The sequence below is a fragment of the Rhinopithecus bieti genome, unplaced genomic scaffold, assembly GCF_001698545.2.
Source record: "Rhinopithecus bieti isolate Rb0 unplaced genomic scaffold, ASM169854v2 scaffold_38631, whole genome shotgun sequence".
NCBI lineage: Eukaryota > Metazoa > Chordata > Mammalia > Primates > Cercopithecidae > Rhinopithecus > Rhinopithecus bieti.
In genome coordinates this window covers 1,091,013-1,108,538 of record NW_016817145.1, presented here as the reverse complement: position 1 = coordinate 1,108,538, position 17,526 = coordinate 1,091,013, and the positions used below count along the sequence as shown (strand labels likewise).

The 17,526-nt window shown below is 37.7% G+C and overlaps 1 protein-coding gene across 5 annotated transcripts in view; it reads right to left on the bottom strand.

Annotated features, from left to right (window-relative positions):
• TBC1D31 (TBC1 domain family member 31) overlaps positions 1-17,526 on the bottom strand; it is a 79,639-nt gene that overhangs the window by 22,260 nt on the left and 39,853 nt on the right. For all 5 annotated transcript variants that reach the window (XM_017855884.1, XM_017855885.1, XM_017855886.1 and 2 more), the window contains exons 11-13: positions 7,345-7,478; positions 2,242-2,375; positions 1,747-1,926 (exon numbers count right to left, since the gene is read on the bottom strand). In XM_017855884.1, coding sequence (XP_017711373.1) covers positions 1,747-1,926; positions 2,242-2,375; positions 7,345-7,478 — 448 coding nt within the window. The remainder of the gene's footprint in view (positions 1-1,746; positions 1,927-2,241; positions 2,376-7,344; positions 7,479-17,526) is intronic.

Below are 17,526 nucleotides of genomic sequence, written 5' to 3'. Positions count from 1 at the left end.
TTATTTAGCTTTCTTTACTCACGTTTACAATGACGGCAATTTATTTAAAATGTCAGAGTTTCACAATCATAAGATTAATCTTGACATAAACTTAAAATAATGAAGGTTTAATACAAAAGAAAAAGAATGCTATAATGGAATACTCTGCTGGATTTTTTCTTCAAAATCCATAATAAATTATAAACTAGCCTTTGAAAATAAAATTAGCTTGATTCTTTTTTTTTTTTTTTTTTTTGAGATGGAGTCTGGCTCTGTCGCCAGGGGAGTGCAGTGCCGATCTCGGGTACGTAAGCTCCGCCTCCCGGTTACGCCATCTCGTGTGTAGTAGCTGGGACTACAGGCGCCCGCCATCTCGCCGGCTAGTTTTTTGTATTTTTTTTTTAGTAGAGACGGGGTTTCCCTGTAGGACCGGATGGTCTCGATCTCTTACCTCGTGATCCACCCGTCTCGGCTCCCAAAGTGCTGGATTACGGCTTAGCCACGCGCCGGCCATTAGCTGTTCTTTAAAATATCTGAAATGTTTCCACTTTTTGTTTTGCCGGAAGATCAAATTACGCTCATGGGATCATGAGTAAAATATAAAGTTTAATCGGACAGTAACCACTAAATAGGTAACACACACACACACACAATAACCCAACTAATTCATCTTGTCTACCAAAAGAGCATCTACTTTTTATAATGATCTTAATGCTTGCTTTCAGACACTTTCCTGCCAATTCTCAAAATTCTCAGTTACCTTTTGCATGTGTATAATAAGCATTCAGACTATTTAAGACCAGATAGGTCATGATAAGATTATGCACAGAATTAACAACACTCTACCTGTTAAACATCCTTTATAAAAGCAAAAGGCAGCCGGGTGCGGTGGATCACGCCTCTAATCCCAGCACTTTGGGAGGCCGAGGCGGGTGGATCACCTGAGGTCAGGAGTTCGAGACCAGCCTGGGTAACCTGGTGAAACCCCGTCTCTATTAAAAATACAAAAAACTTAGCTGGGTGTGGTGGTGGGCACCTGTAATCCCAGCTACTCGGGAGGTTGAGGCAGGAGAATCACTTGAACCTGGGAGGTGGAGGTTGTGGTGAGCCGGGATTGCACCATTGCACTCCAGCCTGGTCGACCTGGTCGACAGAGGGAGATTCTGTCTCAAAAAAAAAAAAAAGGAAAAAGCACAAATCCCAATATTACCATGATTCTTTTCTTAAGCTATAAGACTACTAGCCTGCTATAATTGCCTGCTTTATTGTCTATAAACTGTACACGGGTAGGGATGTGGTCTAACTTGTTATCCTTTATATTCCTACCACCTAGCACCAGTGTCTGACATATAACAGGGACTCAGTAAATAAATGGATCTTTCAACTGAAATAACTGATATGGCCTGGCGCAGTAGTTCACTCCTGTAATCCCAGCACTTTGGGAGGCAGAGGTGGGTGGATCACGAGGTCAGGAGTTTGAGACCAGCCTGACCAACATGGTGAAACCCCATCTCTACTAAAAATACAAAAATTAGCTGGGTGTGGTGGTGCGCACCTATAATCCAGCTACTTGGAGGCTGAGGCAGGAGAATTGCTTGAACTCGGCAGGCACAGGTTGCAGTGAGCTGAGATCGCGCCATTGCATTCCAGCCTGGGCAACAGAGCAAGACTCCGTTCTCAAAAAAAAAAAAAAAAAAAAAAAAAAGAGAGAGAGAGAGAGAAATAACTGATATTTGAGAACCTTCTGTTAAGAACAAGGATCATTACCTCAAAATCATCTTTAAGATTACAGTTGAGCAGAGGCACTCTAGAACATATGTTGTAGGCTACAACAGTCATCAGAAGGAAGGAAGGATGGTTGGAAAAGATATTATCAAACAGTTTCAGCCACTCCTCTCTTGTCAGCACTTCCGAGAACACAGTTTCAAGAAGAGGCCATGCATATAGCTAAAACAGATAAGGAAAATTTATCATTTTCTAGGGAAAAGTAAAAACAGAGTCATTGGTAATATTACCTTACATTCGATTTAAGCTATGAAAATCATATTAAATACATAATTATGAAAATAACTACCTTAATTTGGACCCTTCTTTACAGACTTTCAGGAAGGCAGTTTAATGAAGAAAAGAATGGAATATTGTTAAAAACACAACATATAGTATGCTTTTTATTATACTCCTTCAAGAAAATACTGTTTATATCAGAACCAACATTAGCTTACAAAATAAGGCATGTTATTCTGAAAACCTTATGCTTCTTACCTGGGAAGTTATATCATGATCTATGAAGTGTTGCAGCAGTTCCTTGTCATGAAATGCCAAAACATTTTCTATCATACTAAGAATATTGATAGGAGGATTAGGAAAATATTCAAACCAGTGTTGACACCAATTGACTATGAAGGAAAAAAAAGAAATGTATCTTTAAGTATCTTTCTATGTTATCAAAAATCCTTGCAATTCTTAAATGTATCCAATCTTTATGTTCCCAATATGGCCATGAATAATAAAAAATATAACTCTTTATATTATATGACATTGATTTTAAAATTCCATCATGCTAACATAGTATGTTTATAGAAATTTTGCAAATTTCCTTACAGTAGTCAATGAAGAAGTGTTAATTAAAACAAACAAACACAACTTCCCAAAATACTCCTGATGGCATCCTGGCTTCTGACTCCTGCTTTGTTCATCACCTAATTAACAAAATGATCTTTTTAAAAAGGGCCCCTATTAACTCTTCATTAAATGTAATCAACGTTAGCATGCCGGGCTCCTCAAATTTACTAAAATTCGTATGTAACCAAAATTACAACCATATGTAACCAAAATTGTATATACTGTATCCCTTAATCCCTCAAACGTTATAATGACGATAAAAAGTCCTCATTTCGAGGAAATGACTGATTGTTCTATAACCATGGTAATAAGGAATAACCAGTAAATAGTCACCAGGACTGGTTTCATATCTAATTGATCATTGACAATTTGTTTCAGTAAACTTGACTTGAAAACCAACCAATCTGGCTGGGTGTGGTGGCTCACGCCTGTAATCCCAGCACTTTGGGAAGCCGAGGCAGGCAGATCATGAGGTCAGGAGAAAGACACCATCCTGGCTAACACAGCGAAACCCCGTCTCCACTAAAAAGTACAAAAAATTATCCAGGCATGGTGGTAGGTGCCCGTAGTCCCAGCTACTTGGGAGGCTGAGACAGGAGAATGGCGTGAACCCAGGAGGTGGAGCTTGCAGTGAGCCGAGATCGCGCCACTGCACTCCAGCCTGGGTAACAGTGCAAGACTCCGTCTCAAAAAAAATAAAATAAAATAAAAGGAAAACCAACAAATCAGTAACAGTGGCATTCTTTGAAAGTCAGCTAATCCGAAGTAGAATAAATTCAACTAACCCTAAGGCTGACTTTGACTCACTTGCGCTCTGTAATCACTAGAACCACCCACATATTGTTCTTAAAACTGTATATAAGACCATCAGTTTGTTTTGTTCCATAAGACTATGTTTAATCTCTCCTTTACTTAATTTTTAAATTTTTTAAATTTTAAATATTGAGTTGTAGATTCATCCTTTGATAATAAGATCTCCTATCTCAAAATAGCAAAAGAAGGCTTTATCAACAGAATACTAGATTACAGTGGTTTATAAGAACTTTCCAATTCTGGAGTTCCATTATTTCACTTATTATTGATCATTTAAATTTGGGTTAATAATGAAGTCATAAATAAAACCTTGCAAAGACTGAGCTTTAAAAAATATTTCAAATTCTCTGCAGCTCTCTTAATTTTTTTTTTTTTTTGAGACGGAGTCTCACTCTGTGGCCCAGGCTGAAGTGCAGTGGCGTGATCTCGGCTCACTGCAACCTCTGACTCCTGGGTTCAAGCGATTCTCCTGTCTCAGCCTCACAAGCAGCTGGGATTACAGGCACCTACCACCATGCCCAGCTAATTTTTTTTTTTTTGTATTTTTAGTAGAGACAGGGTTTCACTATGTTGGCCAGTTTGGTCTCGAACCCCTGACCTCAGGTGATCTGCCTGCCTTGGCCTTCCCAAGTGCTCGGATTACAGGTGTGAGCCACTGCGTCCAGCCTAGCTCTTAATTTTAAGAGGAAAATATGGTTCAGCAACTGAGTACCTATTATGTCTCAGACACTGGCAGTTCTGAGAATTTAAACCACCACACATGCACCCAAAGCCCTGATCCTTACAGTCTTCATTAAGAGAGCACTGTTTTCATTAGCAAAAGGATATCCTACTACATACAGTAACCATCTGCCTGCTCTTAAGTATTTTATTCTGCTTTGATGCACCACAAATGCATGGGTAGAGGACCTAGAGAGAGAACTGACAGATAGCAAAATACAGAGAAATGATAATCGTGTGGAGATTCTTTGCTAAACCAAAAGACTTTATGTCTTGTCATAAAAGAGACTCCAGTGTCTAAAAAATACTTTTACAAATACATTCCAAATTATACATAGATTTGACTTTTCCTTCAAAATATCTTCTAAGTCACAACTAGGCTAAAACCTAAAAGCCAAAACAATGGCATATCCCAGCAGTGCTAGTATTTAGCTGAAGTTCAGTACATTTTTAAATTTTTTTTTGAGACAGAGTCTTGCTCTGTCGCCCGGGCTGGAGTGAAGTGGCCCGATCTCTGCTCACTGCAAGCTCCGCCCCTCTGGGTTCATGCCATTCTCCTGCCTCAGCCTCCCGAGTAGCTGGGACTACAGGTGCCCGCCACCACGCCCAGCTAATCTTTTTGTATTTTTAGTAGAGACAGCGTTTCACAGTGGCCACCAGGATGGTCTCAATCTCCTGGCCTCGTGATCCGCCCGCCTCGGCCTCCCAAAGTGCTGGGATTACAGGTGTGAGCCACCACACCCGGTCAGTAAATTTTTTTAAATTGTGCTTAAACTTAGAAGCACAGGATGTCAACAAAACAGTTGCAACTTTTTTGTTGTTGCTGTTGTTGCAATTATAGAGTGGTATTCAGTTAACAAAACATTTATTTTGTATAAGCTACATTAGAGAAAATTGAAGATGAAAAACTACTATCTCCATACAAAATAATTTGTGCTGTGGATTAACAAAAACTCGCTTTTAAATTTCTATGCCAATTTATAATCCCTATAGTGTACCAAGCAAAGTTAATCTTATTGAAAATATCACCAGGACAAGGCTATCTAAAGACATTCAATAGGGTGTTAGCCATATAAAAAAAAGACACTGTACAGTTTAAACAAATGTTACACAGCTTGACATTTCAATTTTTTTCTTTAGAAGAAGTGAGTGTGTACAGGAGTGTTAAATGCTTTATAGACAAGAAGAGAAACCTGTGCTAGAACCAATTTATTCATTATCTTCTTCATCTTCCTCATCTTCCTTTTTCTTGCTTTTTTCAGCCTTGACGGTTCCCATTTTTGCTGCATTAGGCTTTCCTTTAGCTTGGTATGCAGCAATATCCTTTTTGCATTTTTCCTTCGGCTTTGCAGCCCTCTTGTCAAAAGGCTGCTTGTCATCTGTGGTGGTGTAGCTCCACGTCTCTCCCGGTTTCTTTGCAGCATCACCAATGGATAGGCTGGATGTTCTCCTTTGATTTCAAGGCAATATTAAGAACAGAACAAGAAAAAGGCCAAAGGAGGCCTCTTGTGAGATGCATTGGGATCCTTTAACTTCTTTGTTTCCCCTTTAGGAGGGATGTAGGTTTTGATTTCTTTCATGATGAAACTTGTCTGCCTTTGCCATGTCTTCAACTTTTCCCTTCTCTTTAGCAGACATGGTCTTCCATTTCTCTGAAGCCCTTCTGAGAAAACTCTGAGGTGACTGGAGTATCTGGGTGCTTCTTGTGCTTTTCCTGGCAAATCTGCACGAAGATCGCAGGTGATGACATTCTGCCTCTCAGCTTCTTGGAATTGCCTTGCTAATGTTTCGTTCTTTTTCCTCAGTGAGGCAGAGTCACCCAGTATCCATCAGACTCGCACCTGTGCCAGTGGAGCGCACAGGGCAGGTCGTACCACACTCTTTTAAACCACTGGATCTCGTGTGAACTGAGCGAGAACTCGCTTACAACCAAGAGAATGGTGCTAAGCCATTTATGAATGATTCACCCTCATGATCCAATACCTCCCACTAGGCCCCACCTCCAACATCAGGGATCACATTTCAACATGATATTTGGAGAGGACACACATCCAAACCATATGACAACCCTTTTGGGGAATCAATTATTCACATTTTATGACCTGTTAACACCAATTCTGGGAATCTACCCAAAGGAAACTATTATGTTTGTATGCAAAGATAGTTATAACAGTGTTACTTTTAATAGATAAAATGCCGGGTGCGGGGGGTGGCTCACGTCTGTAATCCCAGCACTTTGGGAGGCCGAGGTGGGCAGATCACTTGGGGTCAGCAGTTCGACACCAGCTTGGCCAATGTGGTGAAACTCTGTCTCTACTAAAAAAATACAAAAATTAGCTGGGCGTGTGTGGCAGGTGCCTGTAATCCCAGCTACTCAGGAGGCTGAGGCAGGAGAATTACATGAACCCAGGAGGTGGAGGTTGCAGTGAGCCGAGATAGCATTGCTGCACTCCAGCCTAGGTGACAGAGTGAGACTCCCGTCTTAGAAAAAAAGAGGTTAAAATTAGAAACAATCTAAATATCCAAGAAGATTAAACTAGTACATGCACATTATGTAATAATGGCCAATAAAACTGTTTATGAAATTTATAAAAATAAGGGAAATATATATAACATGAAGTAAAAGTAGTACAACAACAAGAAACTGCTTTGAAAGTATGGAAAAGTTAGAAAAATAAAATTCTTGCAGTTGTAGAATACATAAATGATATATCTATAAGATGAAATACTATATTATGCAGATTATGCAGACAATAAATTATTATTATTATTATTATTTTTTGAGATGGGATCTCACTCTGTCTTGCCCAGGCTGGAGTGCAGTAGAGCAATCTCAGCTCACTGCAGCCTCTGCCTCCCGGGTCCAAGTGATTCTCCTGCCTCAGCCTCCTGAGTAGCAATGCTTTATAATTATAACAGTTCTATGAAGAGTAACTGTCTTTCAGTAAGTGAAGGATCTGCTTCATTCTTACTATCTAAATCCAGTCTGTAATATCTTTTAAAACTTAACTATCCAAATTTTCTTCTAAATAAAAAGGTTTACATATAAATGCTTCAATTGTCTATTTTACGTTTGATACCTTAGTGTTTCACACTTTCGTGGCTTAAAAGTAGAGACATCTAGAATTGTTAAATGTTGCAAAGGTGCAAAGACATCAGGAAAATGTATAAGAATCCATTCTTGATCTCATACTTAAAGTATTTACTTACTTATGAGAGTAGCAATCACTTCAAAACAGATGAGTTGGTTGTTCTGGAATAATTTTACGAATGGAAATGCCAAGAGTGGAAGATACGGTGTGTCACTAAAAATGACAGACCAGTGAGCTAATGCAGATAAGGTTCTGTGAATAAAATAACTTAGTATTAAAATTTATTTGAATAAATAACATATTCACATGATAAAAATTTGATACAAAGTATATTTGGTGAAAATTCTTCCTTGTACCCCTATCATCTAGTTCACCTCTCCAAAAGTAATCACTGTTACAAACATAAATCCTTTCTTAAAAAACCATAAATGGTAGTATACTATAAAAATTGTTCTGTACTTTGCATTTTTCGATTAATGGTATCTTGGAAATAGTTTATATCAGTATATGCAGAACTTCCTTACAACATTTTACAGATGGATACGATAGCTTTGTACCCATATACCTTCATTTCTTCTTTTTCTTTTGTGTTCCTGACACAGGGCCTCGCTCTGTCACCCAGGCTGGAATGCAGTGGCATAATCATGGCTCACTGCAGCCTCAAACTCCTAGGCCCAAGTGGTCCTCCTGCCTCCATCTCCTGAGTAGGTGGGCCTACAGATGTATGTATGCCACTATGTCTGGCTAATCTTTTTTGTGGATAGAGACAGGGTCTCACTATATTACCCACGCTGGTCTCAAACTCCTGGGCTCAAGCGATCTTCCCGCCTCAGCTTCCCAAAGTGCTTGGATTAGAGGCGTGAGCCACTGTGCCCAGCCACCTTCATTTCTTTAACATGATCTCTATTGTAGGGCATTTGCTTTCAGTCTTTTATAAGCAATGCTGTGCTTAATGCCACTGTATGTACCATACAGTGTGTGTCATTCTTCGCATGAGAATACAGACTTGGAAATTCCTAAAGTGGAACTGCTGAGTCAAGAATACGTGCCTTTGTAATTTCGAAAGTCAGTGCCAAATCAGCCCCCACAAAAAGTGTCTACTTACATTCCTATGACTCGCCTAAAGGGATGCCTGTTTTTCATACTCTTGCCAGCATATTATCAACCATTTTTAAAAAAAACCTTTAATCTAGGTGAGAAATGGTACTTCAGTGTAGTTGCAATTGGCATTACTCTTTCTATGAGAAAGATTAAGCATCTTTTCATGTTTAAGAACCACTTCTAGGCTGGGCACAGTGACTCATGCATGTAATCCCAACATTTTGGGGGGTTGAGGCAGGAGGAATGCTTAAGCCCAGGAGTTTGAGACCAACCTGGACAACAGAGTGAGACCTCATCTCTACAAAAAATTTTTAAAAATTAGCCAGGTTTGGTGGCACACGCCTACTACTCAGGAGACTGAGGCAAGGGGATTGCCTGAGTCCAGGATTTTGTGGCTGCGTGAACTATAGTCACATCACTGCACTCCAACCTGGGTGACAGAGCAAGATCCTGTCTCTAAAGAAAACACACAAAAAAACAAAATAAATAAAAGAACCATTTTACCACTGTGAACTGTACGTGAAATTGTTTATCCATTTTTTTTTACTGGCTGGTCCTTTACATGTTTATTTATATAGGTGCTTTACACATTAAAGAAACCAGCCTTTCATTTGTCATGTTTTGCATATGTTTTTTTCAGTTTTACACGAGTCTTTGTTTTGGGAATTTTTTTATATGTAGAGATTTTTATTCTTATCAACCTCTTCTAGATACGTCATACTTAGAAAGGCCTTTATTACTCTGGGATTATAATTCTCTCACATGTACTTCTAATACCTTTACTGTTAATTTCCTTTTTTTAATTTTTTGTTTTGAAATCATTTTAGATTTACAAAAAAAATCCTGCAAAAATAGTAGAGTTCTTGTATACCTTTGACCTACATTCCCCTAATGTTAACATCTTGCACATAGTACCATTATCAGTACTAAGAAATTGACACTGGCACGATGCTATTCACTAAATTATGGACTTTACTCAGATTTTACCATTTTTTACACTGTTATTTCTTTCATTTCACCAACCCCAGATTCAACATTACATTTGTTTTGTCTCTGTAGTTTCTTCCAATGTGAGAGTTCCTTAGTCTTTCCTTATTTTTCATGACAATGCCATTTTTGAGGAATATCAGTTATTTTCTAGATTGTTCCTCAATTTGGGTTTGTCTGATATTTATATGAGGTTACATATTTTTGGCAAGAATTTCACAAAAGTGATGCGCATCATATTGACGTCTTATTACTGGTAATTTTATTTATTTAATTTTTGAGACAGGTTCTCACTCTGTTGCCCAGGCTGGAGTGCAGTGGTGCTATCATGGCTCACTGAAGCCTTGAATCTCCAAGTTCAAGGAATCCTTCCATTTCAGTCACAAGTAGCTAGGACTACAGGTGTGTGCCACCATGCTCAATTAATTTGTTAAAATTTTTTGTAGAGATGGGTTTCTGCCATGTTTCCCAGGCTGGTCTCGAACTCCTGGGCAAGTGATAGGCCCACCTCGGCCTCTCAAAGTGCTGGGATTACATGCATGAGCCACTACACCTGGTGTACTAGTGATTTTAAATGTGCTTACTTGCTTAAGCTGGTGTCTGCTGAGTTTATCTATTATAAAATTACTATTTTTCCATTTGCCATTAATAACCATCTTGGAGGAGATATTTTAAGACTATGCAAATATCCTGTTAATCCTAGAATATGTTTTTTTTTTTTTTTTTTTTTTTGAGACAGACTCTCACTCTTTAACCCAGGTCGAGTGCAGTGGCGTGATCTTGACTCACTGCAGCCTCCACCTCCCAGGTTCAAGCGATTCTCCTGCCTCAGCCTCCCGAGTAGCTGGGATTACAGGTGCGCGCCACCATGCCCAGCTAAGTTTTGCATTTTTAATAAAGACAGGGTTTCATCATGTTGGCCAGGCTGGTCTCTAACTTCTGACCTCAGGTGATCCACCCATCTTGACCTCCCAAAGTGCTGGGATTGCCGGTGTGAGCCACCGTGCCTGGGCACTCCTAGAACTTTTGTCCAGTAATTTTAGCATCAATTGGTGGATCTTGCCTCCAACAATGATCACTGCGGTGTCCCAATGGTGATTTTCTATTTCTCTAATTCCTTCTATATTTGTTAGAATTGTCCCTTCTCCCTCATTTATATCTTTATTTATTCAATTATTTATGTCAGGATGAACTCATGGATATTTATTTTATTCTACAAGTTATAATTGATTGTTATTTATTCTGTTCCTCAAATTGTTCCAGCTTTGGTCACTGGAAACTTTTAGGTTGAGTCATGTGCCCTTTTGACATGCCCATCCTTTCTGAGCACTTCCTTACTTTATGGCACTAAAAGATGCTTCAGGTTCATCTTGTATTTTCCCCACACTAGTAGGTGCACTTACTGTTACCAGGGTGTCATTGCTAGGCCTTCTCGGTGGACAGAGCTCGGAAATACATGCATGCATACTAACTCCTGCATACATACATATCTATATTTCTTTCTGTGTCTATTCATCTGCATATATGTTAAGAACTAACACTATCAATTCCAATCAACTACTGCAAGATTCATTCTAGTCCTTGTGCTTATTTATCTTCTTTCTCTGAGAGTAAGAAACCTGGCTCTCATCTCTGTTTAGCTATTTGTATACAAAAAGTGGCTTCTACACATAAAGTAGTTTCAGACTTGCTAACTCCACATTTATTTCTAATACTTTGATGGTTCTGTTTTTTTAAAAAGTAACTGAATCTTTAGTTCAAACAGAATTTATATGGTGTAAGATATGAGGTATGCTTTCAACTTTTTCTAGACAGCTAGCTAGTTATTCCATGTCATTTACTAAATAACCCACCTTTTCTTCATTACTTTGAAATGACACCTTTAAAATAAGTCAATTTTGAATGTAGCTGGGTCTATTGTTAGACTCTGCATATCTATTTATATGTCAGCAACAATTTCAATGCTTTGTAATAGCTTTTAATATTTAAGGCTAATTCCCTCTCATTACTGTTTAAATATAAATTATTTTTCTGAGAAGTATACTTTATAGTTAATGTGGCAAGCAGAATAATGCAAATTGCCCCCCTCCCCAAAAGATGTCCATGCTCTAATCCCTGTAATCCATGAAGATATTATTTTGCATGGGATTTTGCAGATATGATTAAGTTAAGCACCTTGGGGTGAGGGCATTTATCCTGGACTACCTGGGTAGGTCCAATCTAATCACACAGGTCCTTAATATCAAAGAACCCCTTCCTGGCTGTGGTCAGAGGGAGATATGACTACAGAGGAATGGTCAGAGAGGCGCTTTGAAGACAGAGAAGGTGGGCCTGAGTCATGAAATATGGGAAACTTGCAGAAGCTGGATAAGGCAAGGCAAAGGATTCTCCTCAGAGCCTCTAGAAAGGAATGTGGACCTGCTGACACTCTGATTTTAGCCCAGTGAGATCCAACCCATGGTGAATTTCTGCCTACCAAACTCTAAGGATAAATTTGTGTTGTTTTTAAGCCACTACATATGTGGTAATTTGTTATAGCGGCAATAACTAATATAGTTAATGGAATTAATAAGCTATTTCAGACATCTTTTATTATTCGAGACAATACTCAGAACAACCCCAGGAGGGAGGGATTAGCATCATTACTGAGCCTAGGAAATGGAATTCCAGAGAATGTAAGTAAATCCTCATTATTGGAAGGGCTAGAAAATCAACCTAAATACAAGAACATGTTTTCCTAAGGATAGTACTTTCATAATTACAGAAGTTACATATTCGACAGTGAGTTCCCATCTTTTGACTGACTCTCAGACTGGCAACAAATAAAGACTGATAAAATCCAGTGTCGGTGAAAACAGTAACACTGGCATTTCTCAGGGTTGGCAGAATTTTCTGAGAGAGAGAGAATAAATGAATGATTTGACCTAGTAGTTTAAATTCTAGAAGTCTATACAAAAATATTCACACAGGATATTGATGAGGGTGTTTATTATAATATTGTCTGAAAAGCAAATAAACATAAAATAACCTAAATGTCAACGAACAAGATGAAGACTTAAATCCTGAAACATCCATCCATGTGCATTTTTTAGAAGGATGTAAACCTACATATACTGAGAGAAGGAGGGCCATGATAGACTTGAAAGTAAAAAAGAAGATAAGCAGCAAAATAGTATGTATAGTATGATTCCATTTTTGTTAAATGTATGTGAATACTTTTGCATTATATACACACAAAAATATCTTACCAAAGTAAACCAAACAATTAGCTCTAGCAAGTCAAATTGGGGCTGGAAGAGGTGCTGATTTTTTCTTTATAACCTTCTGTACTGTTTGAATTATTTTACGAAGAAGGTATATTCTTTTTGCCATTTAAAATGAATACTTTAAAGTTACTTTTAAAAATACTGTATCACAGGCCGGGCGCAATGACTCACACCTGTAATCCCAGCACTTTGGGAGGCCGAGGTGAGCAGATCACCTGCGGTCAGGAATTCGAGACCAGCCTGGTAAACTTGGTGAAACCCTGTCTCTATTGAAAACACAAAAAATTAGCCAGGTGTGGTGGGGGATGCCTGTAGTCCTAGCTACTCTGGAGGCTGAAGCAGGAGAATCACTTGAACCTGGGAGGCAGAGGTTACAGTGAGCCAAGATGGCACCGCTGCACTTCAGCCTGGGCAGCAGAGTGCAAACTCCGTCTCAAAAACAACAACAACAAAAACAAACAAACAGAAAACAACAACAAAAAACTACCACAAAAAATTCCAAACATATATAAAACTAGAAAGCACAATCAAGCCCCATAAGCCTGGCTCCAACAATAAATCCATGTTTTATTATACTTCTTTCATTGACTACATCCCCTCAATTTTTGGCTAGATTATTATTATTATTATTATTATTATTATTATTTTTGAGACAGTCTCGTTCAGTCGCCCAGGCTGGAGTGCAGTGGTGCGATCTCGGCTCACTTCAAGCTCCACCTTCTGGGTTCACGCCATTCTCCTGCCTCAACTTCCCAAGTAGCTGGGACTACAGGCGTCCGCCACCACACCTGGCTCATTTTTTGCATTTTTAGTAGAGACGGGGTTTCACCGTGTTAGCCAGGATGGTCTCGATCTCCTGACCTCGTGATCCGCCCGTCTCAGCCTCCCAAAGTGCTGGGATTACAGGCGTGAGCCACCGCGCCTGGCCTGGGGAGATTATTGAAAAGAAGATCCCAGACATCATGCCACTTTCCTCTTTAATACAGAAGTCTACAATTACAACTCTTTAAAAAAGTGGGGGAGGGATGATTTTCTTATATAGTCACAACACCACTGTAATGTAAATAAAATTAACAATTGTTTTGTAGTATTGTTTCATAATCACGCAAGACTCAAATTTCCCCAGTTGTCTGAGGAAGACTCACTCATTGATCCATTTTTGTAGCAGAAAAAAAAGGGTCACTCATTGAACTTGGTTATCTCCCTTAAATCTCTGTCTCTTTTAATGTGGAATAATCCCTCCCTTTTGCTAAGTCACAATTTTGAATTTTAGTAGAAACAGAAATGTAAAATTTAAATTTAAAATTTAGAAAACAAATTTAAGAAACAACAAAAAAATTGCTGTGAAGCCTTAACTAAATTAGAATTATAATTTGAAGTACACATACATAGAATTAGAGTTACAACGGTAACTTGAATTGTAAATGTATATAAAGCATAACATCTTATTACATTTTATGAGGAACCTCAAATGATATGAGCAACCTCTTGTCACTTTAGGAAGATCTTTTGGAAAATACATCTCAAGAAGGTCCCCATGTATACACTGTATTAGGTAGAAATCAAAATTATTTCTCTGATAATTTGAATTTTAATGAAATTTATAGCTTACACTATGATATTAAAAGTGTTACCTCACTCTTTCCCAAAAAGCAGAGCAGTATAACAATTAAATTCATTCGTTATTAATGTGAATGTGAACAGAACTTAATGAAAGAGTGAAAACTCCTAAAATATTCTGTTTTGAGTTGTACTACTGGGGATAAGGAAGAAGCATCAACAAGTACCGAAGAAAAGCATTCATAATTTAGAAAGTCTAAAATCCTAGAATCCGCAAAAATGATAAGAAATTTTAGATACCTTAAACAGTTACTTGAGTAACTTTCACTTATTGATAAAATCAGTACTTCATTTCCTACAGTGAGGGGGTCAACAGGAGAAAATGTTTTCTACCTTGTCCTCTGAACCCAGGAAATTTATTATTTCAGAAGAATGCACAAAATCATCATTTTTGAAGTAATGTACTCTCCTCTTTTATTTCTTCAGCATCTGATGAGAGACTTCACTTTCTAACCAAAATATTTACTGTTCTCAACCTAGAATATGAACCTAAAAAGCAAAGGCAAGGCACTGATGGTCTACACTGGTATTTTGACAAACGTCTGAACGCTGATGTTATCTTATACACTGACAGGAAGTATAGTAAGTGTGAAGACCAAATAGAAAAATTAAGCAAATTTCCATCTCTAAGTCATCTCTTAACAAAGTTATCTGATGTTTTCTCCCATTAAAAAGGGCAGCATATTATGTATTTACCCTTTGTCTTAGCATCTAAAATTTTGAATCTATTCCAAAGATACACTTAATAGAAAAAGACTTATGGGCCAAACTAATTAATGCAGCATGCTTGTGACAGCAGAAGATTGAAAACAATCTACATGACCATTAATAAGGGACAGGCCAAATAAATAATGGTGCATTTGCACCATGGTGCACAATGCAGCTATAAAAAAAAGATGAATATTTCTCTACATTGCTTTAAGATGATATCTAGAATATGTTGTCAAATTTAAAAATCAGAGTACAGAAAAGTGTAATAGTATACAACCATTTACCTAAGACGGTAAATACAAACATATTTGTAAATAAAAATAAGATGTTCACTAAAAGGATGACTTATTGGGAGGAGAAGTAACAGGACAAAGGAAACGGAAGTCAGCCTGTTCTGAATGTACCTTATTTTGTAGATTTGATTTAGAAACATGTAAATGTTTTATAAAAGTATAAAACAAATTAAATTAAATACAAAAATTTTTCCAAAAACTGAAAACAAATGAAACAAATTAACCTGTGTAGTGAGTTAGTGGCATTATCATATGAAGAGGAGTTATTTCAAGTCATTTTAAAACAATAATTTGGGCTGGGTGTGGTGGCTGACACCTGCAATACCAATCCATTAATACGAATACATTGGTGGTAGAGGCAGAAGGATCACTTGAGCCCAGGAGTTCCAGGTGAGCCTGGGCCACATAGTAAGACTTCATTTCTACTTAAAAAAAGATAAACTTGCCAGGCATGGTGGTGCACACCTGTAGCAGCTACTTGGGAGGCTAAGGTGGGAGGATCTTTTGAGCCCAGGAGTTCGAGGTTACAGTTAGCTATAATTATGCCATTGCACTTCAGCCTGGGTGACAGAACGAGGCCCTGTCTCAAAACACAAAAACAAAAATGAAAACAATAATTTGATTATATACGCCTAGTGGGATATAACCTAAGGACAAAAAGAACTATAAAAGATATTTTGGACTGCTTTCAATAATCATAATATTCACATTGTTATTATTTACAGTTACATAGTTTTTATTATATAGCATACATTACGGAGTTTAAAAACCATTGTGTGACTGTGTGTGTGTGCATGTGTGTTAAAGAAAATAAGGAATTATGTCAATGCTGTTGGAAATCAAGATTTTTAGCATAAGAAAAAAGATACAAATATAAAATCAAAGAAGTTATGCAAATTTGTAATCTTAAATCTGAATTGAAAATATTAGTATGAACTCCTGGTTCTATGCACTGAAAAGGCCTCTATGTTCCATCTGAGTTCATCATCAATACACTGATCATTCTGGGGAGCTCCAAGGTAATCAGTCCACTATTCTGAAAACTGTTAAAAAAAAAAAAGATTACCAAGCATTTAACGTGCCTTTCCTACATGGGTTGTATCTTCCAGTAACCAAATAGTTGATCCTAAGAACTTTTTCTTTGGAGAAATTTCCCGGTTTATAAAATGAGAAGGAGTAGAATTATATTATCACTGTTTAGATAATCTCTGGTGAAATAATGGATCTAGGCAATAATCATCAATGGACAAAACCATCACCAAAAGAGAGACAGCCAGGTATGAATTATAATCCGCCTAACAGAAGTACATAAAACCACCTAGGAAGTTTTCTTGCAAGCCAAAGAAACAAATACCAAAGGGGGGAAATAAAAACCTTCACTCAGATCAAGCCCCTCGCTCTAACTGTCAGTTTATAGTAAATTCAGGAGAAAGAGAAACATGTTAAACAACACTATGAAATAAAATCAGCAAAATCCAGAACTTAGAGGGCCATATGGGTTAAATGACCTAGTTTTTTCCAACAAATAAATTGTAAGAAAAAAAAAAAGAGGTAACAGAGTCTATAGATTAATCTCAGTGGCATATCAACCAAATGTAATGTGTCCATGTTGTTTGAACCCTGATTTGAACAAGTTTACATAAGAAAAATTTTTAAGACAATCAGAGGAATGCTGATTGAATATCTGAACATAATGAAGACTTATTAATTCTTCTTTTGTGTGTGAGTATGGTAGTGTACTTATGTTAAAGAAAAAGAGTCCTTATCCTTTAGGGATACATATGTATATATTCAGCAGGGGGAGTGTGTGTATGTTGGGATGTGGGGTGTAGAGTGAGTGGGAATATTCACCCAACATGATTGGCTATGAGTTGGCAATTGCTGAAGCTGGATGATGGGCATGGGGATATTTGTTACATTATTTTTTATTCATGCTTGAAATTTTCATAATAAAATTATTTTGAAAACGTCTTCAACTCTGGAACCTGGGCTTAATCTTAGCTCTCTCACTGCTGTGATCATATTTCCTAGTCTCTCTATGCCTGAGTTTCTTTACCTACAAAATAAGTTAAATGTGCCTAACACATGAAAAGCATGTTAAAGGATGAGCTACTGTTATTATTAACATTTACTGGATGCTTCCTAGGAATGGACTCTAGCATGTGCATTCTCAGAGAGATTCTTATCTCATTTTCCCGATAGTCTTATGATGTTGGTGTTATTACTCCCACTTTTAGATAAAAAAATTAAGGCTAAGAAGTAAAATAACACAAAAAATCTTAAGGGCAGCCAGAGAGAAAGGTCGGGTTACCCACAAAGGGA